This window comes from Melospiza melodia, chromosome 3 (assembly GCF_035770615.1).
Source record: "Melospiza melodia melodia isolate bMelMel2 chromosome 3, bMelMel2.pri, whole genome shotgun sequence".
NCBI lineage: Eukaryota > Metazoa > Chordata > Aves > Passeriformes > Passerellidae > Melospiza > Melospiza melodia.
Genome location: NC_086196.1, coordinates 67,965,895 through 67,987,290, shown reverse-complemented (window position 1 = coordinate 67,987,290; position 21,396 = coordinate 67,965,895). Strand labels below are relative to the sequence as shown.

The following is a 21,396-nucleotide window of genomic DNA, read 5'->3' as shown; positions in this document are numbered from 1 at the left end:
CATTTTTAAAATTGTTTTTGTTTGTTTGTTTCTTAGTGTTTTTTGTTTGGGGGCCTTTGTTTGCTTGTGGTGTTTTGTTTTGTTTGAGTTTTTTTGTTTATTGGTTTGGTTTGGTTTTTTTCAATGCTTCAACTTCTCTCTGCCTACTTTTTTTCCTAAATGTACAGTTCAGACTTCAACATAATTTTAACAGCCCAGTAAACTTCAGCACTTTGGTAGATTTTGGCAGCCATAAGCACTAATGCTTTATCAGTCAGAGGGTAGAGGTTTTCCTTCTGATGATAATCTTACCTATATTTCAGGAAAGGCAAAACTGTGTCTTCCTGAGAATTTTTTAATTTCTATGTTCAAGTAATAATAATTTGCCACTAATGTCTTCTCTTTTTTGAGGTATTTTGATGCAGTCCAAGCAAAAGAGCAACGAAGACAACAAAGATTACGAGTACACACAAGTTATGATGTAGAAAATGGTGAATTCCTTTGCCCACTTTGTGAATGCTTGAGCAACACTGTTATTCCTCTGCTCCCTCCACCAAGAGTTTTGTTTAACAGGTCAGTTTGGTTTATAAATGTTCTCAATAAATGTAAAAAAAACAAGATGCCAAACCAGCTACACCCCAGAGCATCTTCCTGAATGTTTGTTGTCTTCTGTTCTGATAAACTCAAATGGATTGCCTGTCTTCTTGCTTTGGTTTTTGGATTTTACTTTGTTATTGTATATTAGGAAAGCATAGGACCTGCAGAAAAAGAACTGAATGTAGAAAAATGCATGGGCAGCAGAGGAAAAGCCCGTTGAGAAACAGATGAATGATGTTGGAATGCTTATGAAATACTAATTCTGTCTTAGAGGTTGTTTTAACAGTTTTTGGGGGGTTTTTTTGACAGGTTAGACTTTTCAAGCCAACCAAATCTAACTCAGTGGATCAAAACAGTATCCCAGCAAGTAAAAGCCCTGCATTTACTTCGAAATGAAGACTGTGCAAGTAAGTCTGAAGAAATCTGTATATTTGTTTGTGAAAATGTTATATTATTCATGGAAGAGACCAGGCACTTTGGTTCTGCCACAATGGAGTAGAGAGATGATGGCAGAAGTGGCAAGAACAGCTTGGAATTTCAGTTTCTGGTGATGGAATTTCAGATTCTGCTTCTGTGCTTTTCTATAATGTAGAAATTACGTATAGGTGAATAATCAGTGATTTATTACTTTTTGTTTTTACAGGCCATTCTGGTCATTCAGAAAAAATGGATCAGCTGCAATTACCTGAAGGATTTAGACCTGATTTCAAACTGAAGTATGTATTTACATATGAGCAAATCATTAAAAATTAATCATGAAATCATAATGTGAAAATAGAACATAACTTCTGTGCTAGAAGATCTCAATAATTAGGGGAAATATATGAATTTTGTTTTAATTAGAAAAGTTAATATTATTATGATGACATTGAAGTCCATCATAGAAGTCCTGAGTAATTCAGTAGAATTTTAGACTTGAATTTGCAAAGTCATTGTGCAGAAACGTGTTGCAGTTATATATTACAGCATGAAGATTAAGTTTTGTAGTTCTTGTAGCTGGATGAAAGATTCATCATGATAGGCAGCACAACATGTAAAACATGAAGGAAGACTATGAAATGGAGAGAATGTTACTATGTAATTTCATCTGTAAAGGTGTATTTGTATTTGGTTGCACATTCTCTTCACTTCTAGAGAAAGCACCAAAATGTGTTATGTGGTGCACACCTTGGTCTGCCAGCTACACACAAAATGCAAGACTCTTGTCCCAGCTGATGAGAGGTTTAGCTTTCAGTCACACACATTTTGTAATTTAGCCTTGACTTTATTGTCTTTGAAGACTGTATGTTCTTAACACTAAAAATGAGATTGGTTAAAAAAAAAATTCAAAGAATAATTGGGGATCTGTCACAAAAAAATGAGGTTGCAGAATACCAGATCCAAAGAAGGATATTGTAGTTGTTGCTTAAATTTGAAAACTCCAGTTGTTCATCTGTGGGGTGAATGCTTATCATTAGAGGTACTGTGCTGCCAGTGGAGGAAAGAATGAATTAGTCATATTGTTTTCTTTGTTTCAGGAATCCTTATTCTGAGAGCATAAAAGAGATGCTGACAACCTTTGGTACGGCAACTTACAAAGTAGGCTTGAAGGTTCATCCAAATGAGGAAGACCCACGTGTACCTATCATGTGCTGGGGCAGCTGTGCTTACACAATACAGACTATAGGTACTGATCTGTTCATTTGCCTCCTTTATAGGAGACTTTCAGAATTTGGTTAAACTCACAACAATGAATTTTGTTGGGTTTTTTTCCAGAACGAATTTTAGCTGATGAAGATAAGCCATTATTTGGTCATTTACCTTGTCGACAGGTAAGGAACAAGTAGCAATTCCTTTCTGAACTGGTGGGAAAAAAGGGACTTCTGCTTCATTAGTGAGGAATATCTGCATTTTTAAGTTATGGTTATTGGATAGTTTTATTTGTTGGACCCTATTGTTTAGTTGATCTGAATCTCATCATTAAACTATTTTAAAATCACACCTAGCAAAACTGTTCCTATAAATGCATAATTTATTAAAGCTGCAGTTTCTCATGGCAACAGTCAAAATAAGAATGCCAAAAGGAACTTGCAATTTGCATAAACATAAGTATCTGTCATATACTTACACAATCAAACTGCCCCCATAAACTGCAGTGGAGAGGCCTGAGAAAAATGCTGTTAAGTCAGAAGACCTTTTCATGTTGAGGAGCTTCATTAACTGTGGCAATGTCTCTTTTTCTTTGCTTTTACAGGATGACTGCCTTACGTCATTGACAAGATTTGCAGCAGCTCACTGGACAGTTTCATCTCTTTCAGCAGTACAGGGTCACTTTTGTACTCTATTAGCATGTAAGTTTGACACCTTTTGCTGGGTTTTTTGTGAAGATATATATGAGTACTTTCAGAATGACTGTTAGTACTGAGCTGCTATTTTCACCTATGTGTGTTGTGTCAAGAAAGACGACATTCTTTTGGAGTGCAGCTCCAAGAGAAGCATGGATATTTTGCTATGAAGGAGTTCTATTGATTCTTCATTAGAGAAACATACCTAGAGTAAACGAGAAGGAAATGTGGTCCTTCACAAAAATAATCCACTGGAGCTTTAAACATGAAGAAATTAAGATTAATGTAGTGTGGAAAGGATATTTGCAGAAGTCTGTAATACATTTGCAAACTTCTCTCTCTGAAAAGTAGAATCTCTGATAAGACAGGACTTACTATGTAATGTCATATGATAATTGAGAATTTTAATGAGAACAGCCAAAATGTTCCAAGCTTGAAGCATTAGTAGATACAGATGAAAAGTCTGAAGTTCAGCCTAATGAAGTAATTGCCCATGAGAGGACAGTTCTGAAAGGGTATTTTAAAATGGGATAACTTTTAATATCTCCAGTCAGTAGAGCAGAGAAACTTTTAAAATGCATTGATATAGTGAAATAACTAGTAGATGGAAACCAGCTACTTCAGCAAACAGCTGGCAGCTTTATGGGGAAAAACTTAATTGACATCAGTTTGTAGCAGTACTGGTTGAGCTGTTTTCTGTGTGATGCAGAAGAGAAAATGCTGCTGGCTGTTGGACAGGAACTTTGCAATATATGATGTTCTGAGTGTTTGGGGTTTTCTTGGAAACTTGAATCAATATTTCTTCAAAACTCTTCTTCCTTCCAACTGACAGAAGCAACTGTACTACTTTTGTTTTTATGAAGGAAAAGTTTCCGCTTTTTTTCAGGCTAGGGATAATGAAAATTATGAGCCTTTGATCTGTCTGTATTCTGTAAACAATACATAAAGATGACTTATTGAAAATAAGTTTGGTTTTGAAAATCTATTGCTCTGGTCATGTTTTTGATACAGAATTTTTCACACTTTTGGGTTGAGTTCTCTGGCTATATGCTGACAAAATGGAAATCATTTGAAATCTGAGACATGGTGAAATGTTTGCTAATAGAAATAGCTTCCAACTGTCACATGTCTTCAACTCCCAATTTTTTTGGCCAGCAAGGCAGCAGTCTTCAACTGAAGTATTTTTAAGTTGTCATGATGAGACAATTTTTAATCTAGTAGTGTTTTTAAACTTGGCAGCTTCATACTTATAGCTGTATTGTAAAATATACCCATATACCCAGAGCTGCAACTTTATTACAAATCAGATTTTACTGCTTAGAGTAAAAAAGTAAGCAACTGTTCCTTGATTGTTACTTATAATATCTTGTAGCATTTTTCAAAACACTGAATTTCTGTTTACTTTTAAATGAAGGTGCTTGGAATTCTTTAAGTGTGTGAATTTCTATTGTCAGCTGGAGTGCTTTGGTTAACACTTTGTTGTTTCTGTAAATACTACAGAGAGGTAGAGACCAACACTTAGCTCTACCTTCATTAGAGATAAAGTGATGAATCAAGAGACTATAACAATGAATTTTTGAGTAAGTAAGGCAAATAATTTATGTGAGGCACATTCAGGCAGTCTTGTGAAGCTAAGCAAATTGCAGAAATTTTACTGGAGCAGCTGTCCAAGAGACAACCATCAGTGTTCCTGTTTAGTCACTATTGTTTTGCTTTATTACAATAAAGTAGGCAAGACTCTTTTCCAATAATGTTGAACAATTCTTGAATTGACTCTGGAAAAAACAGGTACATTTGTATTTTAAGTTCTTTAAGCATGTAAATGAAGGAGATGGCTCTCATTTTTTGACTGAAGTAGACTAAAATATTTTCATGTATAAATGTTCAAATAATATTTTTTTTTCTCTCCAAAATACTTAGCACTGGTGCCTAACGAAAAAAATGAGAATCTTCCTTGCATACTTGATATTGACATGTTTCATTTATTGGTAAGTATTTCTTAATATATATTAATAATGTTTTGATCCAGTAAGCACTTCATAAAAACTATTGATAACTTTCTCTTTATTCTGGGTTAGAAGCCTTTCAAAATGTTCAGGTTTTTAGTATTTTTTCACTACTTAATACACTTTAAAGACTTTAAGTTTAATGAAAGTATTCTTAATAAAAGTATTAAATTAAAGGTACTGAATAAAAGTATTGTTTTCTATAAATTAAAAAGGAAAAAGATGAATACAAGGAACAGAATGCATACTCATTGTCTGTTAAAAACCCCAGAATACATGAAACACCCACCCCCACAAAACAACAAACCCAAAAAACAAACAGACTCAAAACTCTCCTGATAGATAATAGTTGTTCTCTTAAATAATGTCTGTGTAATTAGCTTAAAAATTAGCCTTGTGTAGTCTGCTGCCTCCAAGGGCTGTAGCTGTAGCATGGGCAGAGAAAAGGGGAAGATTCAAAAGGAGGAGGAATGTACCAACTTTCTTGTTTTCTTTCACAGGTAAGCTTGGTGCTCTCTTTCCCTGCCATACATTGTCAGGATTTTTCAGGGGTTAGTCTTGGCACTGGAGATCTTCACCTGTTTCATCTTGTCACTATGGCACACATAATACAAATTTTACTTACCTCATCAACAGGTAATGCTACTTTGTCTCAACTTCTATTGAAACAATTCCTCCAGTCTTTACTTAGGAAAAAGCTATGATGCTGCTGGTAAATGTGTGCACTTTACAGTTACAAAATAGAATTGTTGGTGCTGCCTTTGAGCCCACAAAGAGTATTGATAAATTGTACTCTGAGTCCAAGTTCAGTCACGTTGTCTTTATTGCTCTGCTCCAGGAGTTTCTTGGAGCATAGCTAGTCATGAATCCTGGCTTTCCAGCTACTGTAGCAGTACCTGGAAATGTTTATTGCAGCCTTGGCTTAGGCATTGGCTGATGAATGAGTTGCAGTTAGCACAGTAAGGTATCGATGTATCTCCTGGCAAGAGGAGCTGGATAAGGTGTAAGTTTTCCAAAACCAAAGAACTGCAAGCAAGTATGTCAAGAAACCCAACCAACTGAGCAGCTGAACCAGCAGCTCACTGGAGCTGCCGATAGCACAAGCTTACCACATCAGGTGTGCAGCAGAAAACTGCTGTCCAGTACCTCATATTCTGTCTCAGTGGAATACTTCACTTAGTTTGGGCATTTTTATCAGAACTTGAAAAAATACATTCTTGTTGTGTAAACATTTATGTAGGAAACAATTTGTTAATTATTTATTTCCTCTTCAGAAGAGAATGGCATGGACCAAGAAAACACTAACAGTGAAGAGGAAGTAGCTGTGCTTACACTGTATAAATTTCTTTGCCAGTGTACAGGAAGGTAAAACCATGATCTTTTGCTAAAATTTTATTTTTCTCCCTCCTGAGCTGAACATTAACTACTGACTGAATTCTATATACTAGTGCTGTCAAAGATGATACTTTTAAGTTGGGAACTCTTACATCTTGTTTCTAATCCAGCACTTCTAGATTTACTTAAGTAACTATTCCTGTAAATTAATCTGTAATCAGGAAGGTACCTGCTCATGAAGATTGTCTTTGGAAACATTTTTATTAGTCAGTTTCTTTTTTTATTCTTCATTTTCATTAGTCAGAATCTGGAATTGGCAGTGTCTGAGTTAGGATGGGAAGGGCTTTGAATGGAAAGGAAGTAGGTTTTAGCTATTAGGAAGAACTTTATTTAGGTATTAGGAAGAAGTTGTTTCCTGTGAGGGTGGTGAAGCACTGGCACAGGTCGCCCAGAGAAGTTGTTTATGCCCTGTCCCTGGCAGTGTTCAAGGCTGGGTAGGATGGGGCTTTGAGCAGCCTGGTCTAGTGGAAGGTGTCCCTGCCCATGGCAGGGGGATTGGAATGAGATGGTCTGTAAAGTCCCTTCCAACCAAAACCATTCTGTGATTTGAAATGTTTATGCAGAATTCTCCTTAAATTACTGTCTCAGTTGGTTACATTTTTATGAATCTCTGGTTTGTTGTTTTTCTTGGAGATTGCTTTGGAATAAGCACTTTGCATAGTGATTGTTTCAGTTGAAGTCAGTAATTTAGTATGCAGTGTGACTGCTGACTTACTAAGTATAGCTCTCAAACTGAAATTATTAAATAAAAGCAAACTTTTTTCTTTTATTCTCTTAAGTGCCTTGAAAGAAATTTCCTCAGGCTGGCACCTGTGGAGGAATTTAAAAGCTGGAATCATGCCTTTCCTGAGATGTTCTGCTTTGTTTTTTCATTACTTAAATGGAGTCCCAGCACCCTCAGAAATTCAAGGTATTGTCTGCTTTGCATTAAATTAGTTTTCAAGACATAAACATTAATGGTCAGAATAAATTACATTTAAAATCTCTTGTCAGAAGAAGGTGATTGAATTGATGTGGGTTTGTTACCAGTGCAGCATCATGTCAGCATGATGAAACAGGCAAAAAAAAAATGGGTTGTTTTAAAAATGTATTTTTAATATAAAGGTAAATGCTATTCTAGATTACCTAAAACAGAGATTGATTCCCTTCTTCTTAATAATGAAATTTTGATTGTTTCAAAGCTCCTATGGATTGTTGTTTTCAAATGAGACCTACTTATGCTTGCATTGATTTCATTTAATCAGCATCTGCTAATAATTAATATTAAGGCCAGGCAAGATGGGGCTCTGAGCAGCCTGGTCTAGTGGAAGGTGTCCCTGCCCATGGCAGGGGGGTTGGAATGAGATTGTCTTTAGGGTGCCTCCAATCCAAACCATGGATTATTATATCCATTATATACTATTATATCTCTGTAAATTCACTGTTACACCCCAGGTAATTGATGTTGGTAACATTCTTTACTGTCCTCCACATATGACATATGTAGGGATAGAATGTGAACCTGAAAGTGATCATCAGAACCATTTTAAAAATGAAGTTATGACAATTGCACCTTTTTGTTTTTCAGTAAATGGAGCAAACCAGTTTGAACACTTATGTAGCTATCTTTCCTTGCCAAACAACCTCACTTGCCTTTTTCAAGAAAACAGTGAGATTCTGAACACGTTAATAGAAAGGTAAGTTGTGGTTTTGTGCTTAGTTTGTGCTTAATATAATAAGGAATGTTGCGCAATATAGTAGTGTAAGTATTCTCCCAGGAATACCTATGGAAGTGAGTCGCAGATTTTGAGCAGTGTTTATGAATGTAGTGTTTTGAGAGAAACCATTTTGGTTGTGTTGGTTTTTTAATAGATGTACTTTGGATTTTTTGCTCATTTCTATTTCTATCATCTATTGAAGTTAAAAGCCAATATTTTTCCTTGTAGTTGGTGCAATAACAATGAAGTAAAAAGATACCTGGAAGGCAAGAGACATGCTATCAGGTAAACATAAAGACTTTAATGTTGCAGCATTCTCAAAAAACTTTTTCTAATGGATGTTTATAATAACATCATATCTGTTCTGCTTTGTTGAATAATAAAGATATTAGGGAAGTGGTGATTTTTTTAATATTGTAAGAAAAGGAAATATTGCCTAAATGAGTAGATTTTAAAGGTGAAGTTTAATATTAGGGTTTTGTTTTAGACTGATGTGCCGTCATAAAATTTCATCCCATGTTTCCTATTACTTTGTACCTTCTGATGCAAAAAATATGATGTTGCTAAAAGATGTGTATAACCTTTCTTTAAATATACCAGGCATTGAAGAGCTTTTTAAATTATCTTTTTAAAGAATGCAGTTCCTTCAGTAAAGCTAACACTGAGTCAATTGCTGAAAAGAATATCGGCTTTTCATACATTTGTTCTTGCTGCACAATTACTTTGAATTCAGAATGCATTTAATAGTTAGTGGGTGTAGAAAAGCATTTAGGGTGTTGTTCTTTCTGAAGGCTGGATAAAAATAGTGGTTAACAATTATCCTAATAATTAGAAATGAATGTGAAGTTCACAGTGCTGTGATTAAAAACATATTCCTGCTTTTTAATCTCCTGTGCTAAATACATAAAGGCAATCTTTTAGCATTATGCATACAATAAGGCTGTGATAAAAATAAAAATTAAACACTCAATCTGAGAAATACCAGACCATTTAACAGAATTTCTTACACAGTAAGAGTATTTTAGTTGTGTAATTGATTTCCTGCCACATGTGATTGTTGGGATCTTTTCTATGTGTACCTTTTGCTGATTCTTACCTGCTCTTCCCAATCTTATGTCTAACTTGACAATGATGATTTCTTTTTCCTCTCAATATGTTCCTGTACATTGCTTCTGTTACAAAATTCTGTTTGCATTTCACAGTCTAATTTGTATTATTTCTAGAATTGAAGATTATTAGAATTTTGTGTATAGTATCTGTTAATTTTAAATACATTTCATATATTTAAGTATTTGATATTAAATGGGTCATTTACATGGCATGCATATTTCATTCTCTTCAGGATACAGCTTGAAAGTCAGACTATCTTTCATTCAATATCAGTGACCTAAAGAAAATACAAACAAACTTATACAGGAGAGAAAAAATATTTCTTTAAATCTATAGTGACCTCATAATTAGGTTTGCTAAAAGTATACAAATGACATGTATTTTCCACCTCTGCATTTTTCAGATTCATAAAAAATAAGACTAAGAAAAGGGGAGGAGGTTTATTTGAGAGATGTTGTGTGTTTGTCTTTTTATGTTCTACCATTTTACTGGAAGAATGGCAGAAAAGAGAGAAACTTTAAAAAATTAATTACTCACAGATGCTGTTTAGATGAGTCAGGAAAACATGAATGAATTTGAAGCTGCTTGTGTATTATTCATTGAAATATGAGTGCTGATTTGATTGCTTTATTCTAGCTATGCAAGAGAATCCAACAAATTAATAGACCTTCCGGACGACTACAGCTGCCTCATTAACCAAGCATCCAATTTCTCGTAAGTTGTGTGCAATTACAGAGCACCCCAAAGTCTGCTGCTCCTTTCATCAGCTGGGAAACCTTTAACCTGAAAGGTGTCAATGGAATCAGAAAAGGCTCATGGCATTTATCAGCCAAACTGCCCTGTATTTCAGTGAAACAGGGAAATGGAAATTTTAGCTGTTAACTGTATAAATGTTCAAAAGTAGTTCTGAATCTTTTTACTATCTAGAGTTTACACATACAGTGAGTTTCTTTTTCTTTCTTTTTTCCTAATGGAAGGTGTCCGAAATCAGGTGGTGACAAAAGCAGAGCCCCAACATTGTGCCTTGTGTGTGGGACCATGCTGTGTTCTCAGAGTTACTGCTGTCAGACTGAACTTGAAGGGGAAGATGTTGGAGCCTGTACTGCACATACGTACACCTGTGGTTCTGGAGTGGGCATATTCCTTAGGTGAGGAGCTGAACACCTCTCATTGCTGGGTTAGATGGTGTGCTAAATTCACTAAATTAAGAGTTCTATATATGTGATTGCAGGCAGTGTTTTGTTAACAACAGGATTGCCTAAAAACTGAAGTGTATTCATCTTCCTGTGCTTTGGTGTAAGGTTTGGAGGTTGCTTCTTTGAAGATAAAATTTCAAAGAAAGTTCGGATTTCATTTTCAAGGGAATTTGTTTTGCCTGTGCATTTATTTCTACTTAAGTATTACAAAATTATGAAGGTAAATACTTTGTTTTGTTGCTGCTGTTGCTGGTGAAAACATGAAAATTCATTTTACTTGTCTTCCTGCATACAGGGAAGGGTTAGATAATGTCTGTTTTCACTTTGGCAAAGATGACTGAGAAGCAAAATTGTTTCATTTTCGTGTGGTTCTCTTGAGTATTTTACACAGCCCGCAAATATTAAGACATGAAACAACATTGTTTTAACTGCTACTGAAGAGTTACAACAGGTAGAGAATGAGAGATGTAGTTTTAAAAAAAGTGCATTTAAAAATCTGTATGTGCAGATTGTACAGAATGAAAGTAGGTGAGAACTGGAAAAGCAGAGTGTATGAAAGTATGAGACACTATTCACCTAAAAATCAATACCTAAAAACCTTCTCTCTGTTTCTCTCCAGAGTACGAGAATGTCAGGTGCTATTTTTAGCTGGGAAAACAAAGGGCTGTTTTTATCCTCCTCCTTATCTTGATGACTATGGAGAGACAGACCAGGGACTCAGGTAAATATTTTAAAAACTCCATCTTTTAAAGACAGGAATTATAGAACTTTCTATAATTAGGAAAAATAACATTTTATGTGATCTTTTTATTTTAATTATATAGGTAACATTATTTTTTGACATTGCTGCTGCATCTAGTATCTTCAGATGTTTTAATTTCAATATGTAGGTTTAGGTCAAAAATATTTAATGGATGATCTTCCCCAAATTAAAAACAGTTGTCCTGAAAACTGCTTAAAGTTAAATCTTTCTGACATCTGTGAAGTTGACTAGAAACTAAGGCTGAAAATTTCATTTGTATCTAGTGCATTTGTTTTTATAACCAGTGTTAATTTAATACCAAGTGGAAATACTATGGTATTTTTTTATTCAATGTGGTAGTTCTTTGTCTTAACTCCTATCTCTGCTTCCTGGATGAGGATAATTTAGGGACTTGGTATTGTTAATGCTTGCTATTTCTGAAACTGGCCAAAATCAGAGAATATGAACTGGTTCAGCCCAGAGAGGTTGCTAAAACCCTGCATTTGGAGTTCTGTGGGCTGGATTTGAGGTTCCCAGAGGCTGGAGGGAACTATTGAGCTGTAAGGAAGGGGCACCAGACAAGGTAGCACTGCAGGTTACTCATCCAAATGCCTATTGATTTGCTCTGATAACAGAATAATGTTAAAGGATTATCTAAATGTTGTAGCATTTTATGGGGTTATTTAATACTTAGTATGTCACACAAGAGTGTTTGTGCTTAGTTGCAGTGTTTTATCATTCCTGATAAGTGTTATCTCCTTTTCAGACGTGGGAATCCCTTACATCTGTGCAAAGAACGATTTAAAAAGATACAAAAACTCTGGCAGCAGCACAGTATTACAGAGGAAATTGGACATGCACAAGAAGCAAATCAAACTCTAGTTGGCATTGATTGGCAGCATTTATAATGATTATCTGCTGAAGACTGGAACTTTATTAAAGATTTTTGTAATTCAGTAAGCTTTTCAAAGGAGGTATGAGGAAAAAGTCTGAGGAAAAAACCCCCAACAAACTCAGTCCTGTTATTTAATCCTTGTTTTACAATGTATTTCATAAAGATACCAATTAACATTAATCAAGTAAACTTCTTTCTATGTAAGCAAATTTTATTAGTCCTATAATTTGCACTGTGCTTCCTTCACAGAAATGTCTTGGGTTATGAACCTGGGCAAATGAACTTAAGTTTCTGATAAAAAAAAGAACGACTCTTTTTGGAAGTCTGACTATGATTTTTCACATGAACTGAAGAGAAAAAGACTGCTGAAACAGAAACTAGATAGAGCACAATTCTGGATTGTGTTTTGCCCCTTGCTAGTAATCTGAGCCGGTTTATTTATTATTCTGCATTTTAATACTTATGCTGTGTGTACATGCAATGGAATGAAGTAAGGAAGCAAATAATGTAGCAAATGGATGTTTCTGTCTGCATCAGTGGATAATTCACTCTTTCACGTGGTGTATCTAAAAAGGATTTTGTCATTTGTACTCTTGCAGCTTTCTTGCTTCCAGTTGTTTTCTAACTAAAAAAACCTAACACTAGCTTTACAAGTAAAATAATTTAATTTAAAGCTTTTTCCAGAGCATTGCACTCCTTAGAATTATGTAGTTTTTAATTTGAATTTAGCTGGGAAACCCTTTCACTTTCAATTACGTGATTGGTTATTGGTATTCAAGGATTGACATTGTGCTTTAGAAGTTATTTTAAGATAACAATAATATGTAAAAGTCACGAAAGCTAATTTTATGTTAATTTTCAGAAGCACGGAAGATAATTTTCTTCATTTTTGTTAACAGTCAACTTTCAAGGTGCAAATCCCATCTTCTTTTTGTTGCAGATAACCTGAGTGGTTTCCTCTGGCTTTGCAGGGCCACAGTCACACTGCCCACATTTTTGATTTTTTTTTTTCCTGTTGTCCCATCAAGTATATTTACTTTTTGGCTTGATTTAAAGCTCTGTAAAGATGTTTGCATATAGTATATTTTATAAATATATTCTATAACTGCGCAGATTTGCACTTGATATGAGGGTGCCTGAAGGCAGTGAGTTTTCTAGTTGTATGTAATTAGACCTCCAAGGTGTCTCTAAAAATCACATTATGCTTACTGATTTAAAATAAAATCCATTACCTTTCCCTCTCCTATCTTCTGACAAATTAGTAAAATCTTAATTTACATAGTTCTGTTTCCTTAATAGTCTGTGGTTCTTTTAGTTAAGTCTTAATTTCTGACTGCGTCTCGGCCCGGATAAACAATGCCCTTCACTGTCTGCCAGGTCTTCAGTTACACTTGGTCTGACTGAATTGTTCCTATTTTTACAGATTTAATGCTTCAGATAAATTTTGTATATTCATGGTGTACAGGATAGTTTTTCAAACATTCAGTAATAGTATTGAGTGAAGATGTGAAGTATCAAATAAAGAAACTTGGCCAATGTGGATTTCCTTTTCTTACCATCAATACAGACTGCTTTTGTCTCTGTTACCTGTCATAGATTGGGTCATTAAAATATTGCTGTCACTTTTTAGGAAGAAACATGGAGAAGTTGCAGGGGAAAATGACATTTAAGGCTTTATCTTTGCCCTTCCCTTCTTAAGGTGGTTGACATACCAGCAATTTTCTGTGCATGGTACTTAGAAATCCCACTTTGTTGGTGATGTTACTATTCTTTGCTTTTTAAGCTATGTGCCACAGTTTCAAATAATGTGTAACTGCATTGAAAAACTCTTTTCCTGTAATCATAATATTAAAAAGATAACGATTCTGACAGATTTCTCTGTGCAAACCAAAATTCTGACAGCAAGAAGGATTTTTTGTTTTTCCTCTGGGATCAGAGTTGGATACTGCAACCACAAACACTTGCAAAGTATACAATTTATAATTTTTTTTGCAGTTTGGTCATTCTTTACTCAAGACTTCTGTTTTCTGATTTGTTTTGCATGTGTTTATATTAATGTAGAAATATTTATATATAACATTGTTTCAGTATCAGGGAAATAATATCTGTAATAAATTTGCTATAACGTTAATATTTATGGATTATGTGTACAATCTAGAATATATTATGTGTGTGGGGGAAGGAAAAAAAAACAACAAAAATCCCAGATACAAAACTGTCATAACAAAATACAAAACAAAGCTGAAGGCATAAAGTATGAGCTTTTCATGTCAACGTTCAATAAGTACTTTCTAAATGTTGTTTCTAGAATTTTGCTGAGCTTGTTCTTTCAAGTGTGCCCCTTGTTAATCACAAGCTGACAGAAATACCTGGATGTGCAACATCTGCAATTCCCTGGCTATAAGTGTAAGATGATTATATTATTAGTGTCACTTGCTTCAGTCAGCTAAACCTTTCTTGACCTCTACCAAAAAGTCTAATCATCTTTTTAAGGGATTGTAAATTACATTTTATAAAGGGCGCGCATCAGTAATGTTATTTACTCTGTTCATACTAGAAGGTAACATTTTTACTCCCCCCAGTCTGCCACAAGAGGCTCGTTTTACTCTGCTGAAAGTCTATAACCAAGATAACAAACCCCTGATGCCTTCTGACTGGTGCCAAGAGCCAGTGCTGCCACAGCTCTCCAACCACTTCATGTGCTGTTACAGGGAATTTGGCTGAGATGAAGTGCTCATGGATTCTCAAGACTATTTCCATTTTCAGCTCTCCTCTGGTTCTCTGCAGCTTCCTCCCATGTCCCTCAAATCAGTCTTCAATGCTGATCACTAAGCAAGTAAATTTCATGCCTTCCCACTTCATTAGCAGTGGGAGCAACCTGCACTTGAAGGGCTCAGTGTGTTCCTGCACTGTACAGTTCACTCCTTTTCCTGGGACAGTGGACATGGGTGAGCAGTGCACAGACCCTTTTCTGTCCTTTCTCATTCAATGTGAACCCTGGCCAGTGCTTGTGCTTGAGCCCTGGCATCTCATTTTAAGTGTATTTTATTTTTTATTTTATGTTAAGTGATGGTGTTCTGTTCAGTTCTATCATGAAAATTTTCTCTGTGGCCTGAATTTGTAGAGGAGAAACTGGATGCTCAACCCACCTTCAGCATTAAATCCCAGCTGTTTTCCTGTCTGCAAGATTAAATTGTACAAGGGGAATTGCACCTCAGATCTCTTCACAATAGTGTCATGTCGTGATCAGCTGAGTTTTCAATCAGCCTCCCTTCTGCCCTGGACTCTCCTCTGCTCCTTTCTAGGAATTTGCCTCTAGCAGGAAGTGGTGACCCTCTATTTCCATTCTGCTGTTGAGATTATTGATTATAGAAGTCAAATATGACAATGTTAAACAGTTTGGGCTTGAGTATCAGCCCCTGCGGAATTCTGCTTGTAACTGGTTTGCTTCCAACTGTTCAGTGCCACCCTCTGAGCCTGAAAATCCAGCCAAGATTCTGTCCACCTTGCAGTCTGCCTAGTTTACATCTCCCCAGATTGGTTATGAGGTTGTCAGAAATCATATTGAAAGTTCTTCTAAAGTAAGACATTTGTTGTACAGAGAAAGTGTTTTACAGCAGCAGAATATATAAAAATAGGCATCTCTGGTGGTAGCAAGAGATACTGGGCTCAAGTTTGCAGGGTTCTGTGGCTCTTGGGATCTGAGTATTTTTGTATTGGACTCAGCTTAGGTTTTGTTTAGCCAGTCCCGCCTGACAGTGGGAATGGAATGGTGTTCTTCGTTTCTTAACTGGCGTTATAGAAAATTCCATAGGCAGGCATCTCCTTCTCTGCCATGAGCTGCTCAGTTCCTCAGCTCTGTACAGTGCTGATTGCCCCAGAGTTGTGGATTCTACATGGAGAAAGTGGCAGACTTCATGGGAACAACACTGGATTCAGTTGTTATCCAGGCTTGCCTTTTGCAGGACTGCTTCCAGGTGCCGAAGGAGTGGTGCAAGCCAGGGAGCCTGCCAGGCACCCCTGCATGCACAGCTAGCACTTTGCAGTTTGGCTCTTCTTTCTCTGGGTAGCTGGCTCAGGCTGTGTGGAATGGCTTCCACGTCTCCTCAGGGACAGGCACGCAGAGGTTGCTTAGCAGCCACGGGAAGTCTTACAGGCAAGTTGTCCTTAGGGAAATGTCTCTCTTAGCATGAATTCTTCTTGGTTTGGTTTTTTTTTTCCCTCTTGGGATTTGAATGTGGAGGAATTAGAGTAGAGTTGGTGTTTCTTTTTGGGCTGTGCTCATGCAAATCCAGGAGCGATCTCTCAGGAAGAACTTTGTACATAAGTATTGCTGGACCAAAAGCTGTCCATCTGTTAGTGACTGATGGAAGCCATGTGGATGCATGGTTAGCACACTTTCATCTCCAGTTGCTGATAAGCTCGTTATGAGTGAGCTTTACCCTGAGGGAGTGTCATTTGTTGGTTTGGTTTCACTGTAAGCCTGGGATAACCATATAAAACAACTTGCCTGCTTGGCTGCTGGGACTGCTGGGAGAGCACACACCACAGGCAGCTCTGGAGCTTGGAGCATGGCCAGGAGGAGCTGGAACCTCCCTGCCTCTCCTTGCTGCCAGCCAACAGTGCCCATGGAGTCTGGGGATACTGGTGTAGAGGAAGTTTGAGCTATTGGGTCAGGGACAGGGAAGAACTTGGGGGTCCCAATCTTGGCCGAGGCTCTCCATCTGTCTGCTTTTCCTCAGACCAGCTTCTGGAAATTATTCCACTAGAAAACTCTCAATAGCCTGACTGAAAGTCCCACAGAGGTGTGCTTTTCAAACAGTTAAACAGCTTTTTCCAGTAAGGAAGAAGGGCTTTAATTTTCCATTTTATTCCAAGGCTAAGGGTCAGGAGAGATAGTGATTCCTGGTTCTGTTCTGGGAGAATCAGCTCTCTGATGGCTAATTCAGGTGTGACTTTTGTGTAACAGCATTGAGCTAGTTTTATTGATAATGCTGTTTGTCACCTATAGTAGTCAATGTGTGTTAGTTAAATGTGGTACAGGATGGTAGAGGAATACAAGCTGCAGTAAAATAGTTCAGGTTTTACCAAGCAGAGCCCTGTGATTACCACACATTGGGCATGCTTTGTACCCCTCTGCTCATGTTGGGAGTGTTTTGATGCTGCACAGTGCCCCTTGTCACCAGCGGGCCCCGAGAAGTAGCTGAGTATTTATGATGTATTTATTTATGAAAGCTCAGTACTAAAACATCCTCTCACTTCAGCTTGAGACACTATGGAAGGGCATGGTGATTTCTCTTGTTGAAGTGCACTGTAGCCACCCCCACACACCACCCACACCAAGGGGTTTGTGTGTCCAAGCAGTCTGGCCAGGACTGGGTTCTACAGAGGACAGGAGCAAGGTGCTACAGAGGACAGGCTTTTGGAAATGTCTTATATCCTTTGGGATTCAGCAGGACCTGTGGGACTGTGTTTTGCCTCAGTATCCTGCTTCACCTGTCCTAAATCTCAAGTAAGGCTGCCTGTTGTCTTTTCCTGTTTGGGGTGCCTTGGCTGGTACATAATACTGTGAAGAGGAATGGCACACAGCACACACTCTCCCTCTCGTTGCCAAAGCACGGGTCTGCTGCTGAGAAGGCGACTGTACCACGGCCATTTGGAGCTCAGGCTTCCTGGGCTGGGTGGAAACAACACATTTCTCAGCATCTTCCCACTTTATTGCTGTCAGTCACATCCCTTGATTATCCATACATGCTGCTCTTTAAAGGCTTGCTCAGTTATTTCTTCTGCTGTTTCATACATGTACGTTTCTATTCATACTTCATTCGTGGCAGTTTTAACATTTCTTCTACAAATCTTTGTTCCACAGATAAAAACTGCTTTGCGTATTTTTATCTTGAGTCTTTTGCATATTCATCCTCTTTTTTTTTTTCCTGCTCTTCTGCCACCTTTCCCCCTCTCCTGGCATGCAAACATTAGATGCCCAAATCTTGCATCTTTGATGGAGAGATTTGTCAAGCACTCCTCTCTTGGAGGAGAAAAGAAGAGGGAGAGTATGAGGAGTTTCGCAGTGCGCCAGGTGTAGGAGCTACGAAATGGCAAGTACTGATCTTCGTCTCCATGACAGCAATGATTAAATGTTACTTTTTCATCAGTTTGTGAATATATATTTTCACAGTCTCTTTTCAGACAGCGTGAGCTTGGAGGTGGTAAGTTTTCCAGCTTGTCCTTTGCGTGGGATCCTAGAAGGGAAGCCAGACTGGGTAGAGAGCCCTGGGCAGGGTGGGACAGCTGAGCTCAGGTTAGGGATGGTGTCTGTGCAGACCACTGTGGAATATTTTAGTGACTTGTAAAACCTGAGTGTTGATTTGAAATCAACCATGTATTTGAGGAACAACGTGTGAAATGTATTTCTGTACTTGCAGTACTCTTAAGTGTGGAGGATGGTAAAGTGTGTTAATGAATAGGAGAGAAGATTATGTAAAAATAACGAGGGCGAGGGGATCAGCAATGTGTTCACTGATGTAATTCACTGGTGTCCTCTAACTACAGATGCCTGCATTAGGATGGTGCTCTTTGCTCCCCGTCAAGCTCCAAGAAGCCTTGGAGTATTTTTGCAGTGATTGTATCAGAATCTTGGAATTAACGTGCAATTTAGCACCAAATACACTTGAAGAAGAAAAAAAATCTGCAGTAATTGCTAAGCATCTACTTAATGCTGTTGAGCTAGTCAGGCATCTCATTCTGTGTGTAATAATTCCTTCCAGGTCAGGTTTTGGTAATTCATAAAGTGCTCTAATAGCTAAAAGCTTGGAGCATGGCATGAACTCTGAACAAAGAACTTTGTGGGATTTTTTTCTGTGTACTACTTTGTAATGCAGTCTTTAAGATCCAGTCTGTCAGCTTGAACAGGATGGAGCTGAAAACAAGGAATTTTGAGTTGTTTTTTTTTTAATGGAGTGGTAAATGCTCTACACTAGCAACATGTGTGTCCCTTGGAGCATGCAGTAGTACAGTGTTTAACTGGGAGGCTGGGGGTAACTGCTTCTAATGCCAACATGTGTGAGACAAACATTTCTGTGTGGGCAGCATTTCAAATCATTGGGCAGATGTGGAAGAGCTGGTGTCCAGGCATAGAAAGGTGTCACATCCATTTAGGACAGCAAACCCAAGACCACATGTGGGTGCTTCACTGCCCTGGAGCACAGCCAGAGCTCAGGGTGCTCACCCTGCTCCAGGCATGGCTGCTGAGGTGCACGTGGCTTCCAGGGCTGCAGCAGCAGTGGTTGTGGTGAGGCAAGGAAGGGGTTGAATCCTGCTCTCAGTGATTTGGGATCTACTTGTAAGCCTTCACCAGTGGCAGAGACCTGGACTTGGCTGAGAGGTGTTTGAGGAGGGTGTGTGGCACTGGGAATATCTACCTGTGTAAGCAGCACTCCTGCTCGAGTGCTACCTTGCAAAGAGGGAGGGAGGGGACAGAAAGTTGTTTTCTCCACTGGAGTCAGGGATATGGTGCGGTAGTAATTGTTTGAAATCTATAAACATACCACTGCAAGTTTTTCCCTGAATAAAATGTTTCCTGAAATGTATTTGATCCATTTCTAATATTACCTAATCTCAAAAATAATCTAAAATATTCTAAAATAATTTTAAAAAAGCAACTTAGAGAAGTAGAGAATAAATTTGAATTTTAATTCCTAATTACATTTAACATTCTGGGGTGAAAACAAGAAATGCTGTCAGAATTTACTTAAAATATGCCAACAGCAACACTACGGAATCAATTTTACTTATGCTCTTGATTAATTTATGTCATTAATGAAAGATTCATTCATACAAAGTTGTGAATTCACCTTGTCCTTGTTGATATGTCCCCACTGTGTTTTTGTAATTTTTAACCTTAGCTTATTATTTGTGCTGGAGAAAACATATGTGTGTAAATGGGAAAACTCACACCCATCTGTCTAAGGCAGAGCTGTGCCACCTCTGGACAGGTTATTTGGGTGGCTGGGAAGGCAGGAGGTGATTTGTAAGAGGAAAACTTTGTGTTTGGGGACTGTGTGTGCCCTGGAACTGATGAACACAGCCAGAGTCTCCTGCCAGCCTGAGTATCCTGACAGTGCTGCCTGGCTGGAGCGACGGCTCTGTGCATCTCCAGCTGGGAAGGACAGCATGCCTTTGGTGCTGCTGTTAAATTCTGCATCATCACAGACTTCAAGTGACTTCTGTGGGGGTTTTTTTTCAAGAACTAAACATTTTCACCCTATTACCAAGGGAGTCAGTGTGGGGAATCGTGTGCCTGAGATTTAGTGCTTTGCTCTCTTTCTTTCATCACCATCCAGCTGCAGTTGTGCCTTTCCAAGTTCCACATGCCCAAGTCTCCTCGCTTCTGCTTTGCAGTCCTTGACCCTGTTTTGCCTGAGGATGTGGTGCTTGGCTGCCTGGTGCAGGAAGTGTGCATCAGTCTGGTGGCAGGCTGCAGACCTGCCCTTTGGTCCTGGTTTCACTGTTGGACTGGTTTCTCTGATTCCTGCACCACCCTTTGCTCTGGAGACCTGTGAGAATGAACTGGACATGTACTTCCTCGTGGTTTATGGGCAGAAACAATCTGGCAGGAGTAGTTGTTTGCATGTGCTTCGTGGGGAGCTGATGGGATGGGAGGGTAGGAGGTGGGAATCCTGCTCAGCCTTCCTCTGTCGAACCCTCCCAAGTGTTAGGGAGGAACTGTAAAAAGGGGTATCCCCCAGGGCAGGGTGCTGCAGAGACTGTGATGGAGAGTCTGCAAAGCTGAGCTCCAGACCAGGGTTTCCTCCAGCTGTCCCACCTCACAACTGTGCTTTGGATTCAGAAATACCTGTGAAATGACATGGGAGCAGCAAATGCATGTGCTTTGAGAGAGGTGTTTTACTACTTCAGTGTTTCAGTCAGTCACTGAACACTATAGGTCTGATATAAATCAGAAAAGGGTCCACATAGGCATGACTTCAGATTTGAGATAGCTGCATTGCTGTTGCCAGAAATAAATTTGCCTAAGCCTATGCCTTCCCCACAGGGGGCTGTTATCACATGGCTCCATTCTATTTTTCTGGCCTTATCTCTTAATTAACTAATCTCTAATAATGCTCTTTCTTTTTTTTTTTTTTTTTTTAAATAAGCATTTGTGATCCGTCCCCTTTTTCCATTGATTATGCTAAGAACAGCGTTGGCTCCTTTCATGAAACAAGCAAGTTGGGTGTAAATCAGGAACTGTTTTGCTTTGTTTTCTTTATATCAGCCTTGAAAATCTTCCCAGCCCATCAGCCAGGAGGCCCGTGGTGCCTGTGAGCCCAATATAGCATTCCCATGCTCTTTGCTAAGCTGCACACTTGTGTTTGTGTGCTATTACCAAATGCCCAAGCCCATGTAATGCATGGAGGTTAATCTTATCAATTGTATTAAGGCTACTTAGGAACTAA

At 38.1% G+C, this 21,396-nt stretch overlaps 1 protein-coding gene across 2 annotated transcripts in view; it reads left to right on the top strand.

The window, feature by feature from the left end:
* Positions 1-14,072, top strand: part of UBR2 (ubiquitin protein ligase E3 component n-recognin 2) — a 55,877-nt gene extending 41,805 nt beyond the window's left edge. For both annotated transcript variants that reach the window (XM_063152114.1, XM_063152115.1), the window contains exons 32-47: positions 391-552; positions 886-983; positions 1,220-1,292; positions 2,094-2,242; positions 2,332-2,387; positions 2,810-2,906; positions 4,821-4,888; positions 5,407-5,542; positions 6,181-6,271; positions 7,081-7,211; positions 7,869-7,977; positions 8,227-8,283; positions 9,745-9,822; positions 10,086-10,256; positions 10,924-11,025; positions 11,813-14,072. In XM_063152114.1, coding sequence (XP_063008184.1) covers positions 391-552; positions 886-983; positions 1,220-1,292; positions 2,094-2,242; positions 2,332-2,387; positions 2,810-2,906; positions 4,821-4,888; positions 5,407-5,542; positions 6,181-6,271; positions 7,081-7,211; positions 7,869-7,977; positions 8,227-8,283; positions 9,745-9,822; positions 10,086-10,256; positions 10,924-11,025; positions 11,813-11,954 — 1,720 coding nt within the window. In that variant the 3' untranslated portion in view covers positions 11,955-14,072. The remainder of the gene's footprint in view (positions 1-390; positions 553-885; positions 984-1,219; positions 1,293-2,093; positions 2,243-2,331; positions 2,388-2,809; positions 2,907-4,820; positions 4,889-5,406; positions 5,543-6,180; positions 6,272-7,080; positions 7,212-7,868; positions 7,978-8,226; positions 8,284-9,744; positions 9,823-10,085; positions 10,257-10,923; positions 11,026-11,812) is intronic.
* Positions 14,073-21,396: the final 7,324 nt, after the last annotated feature.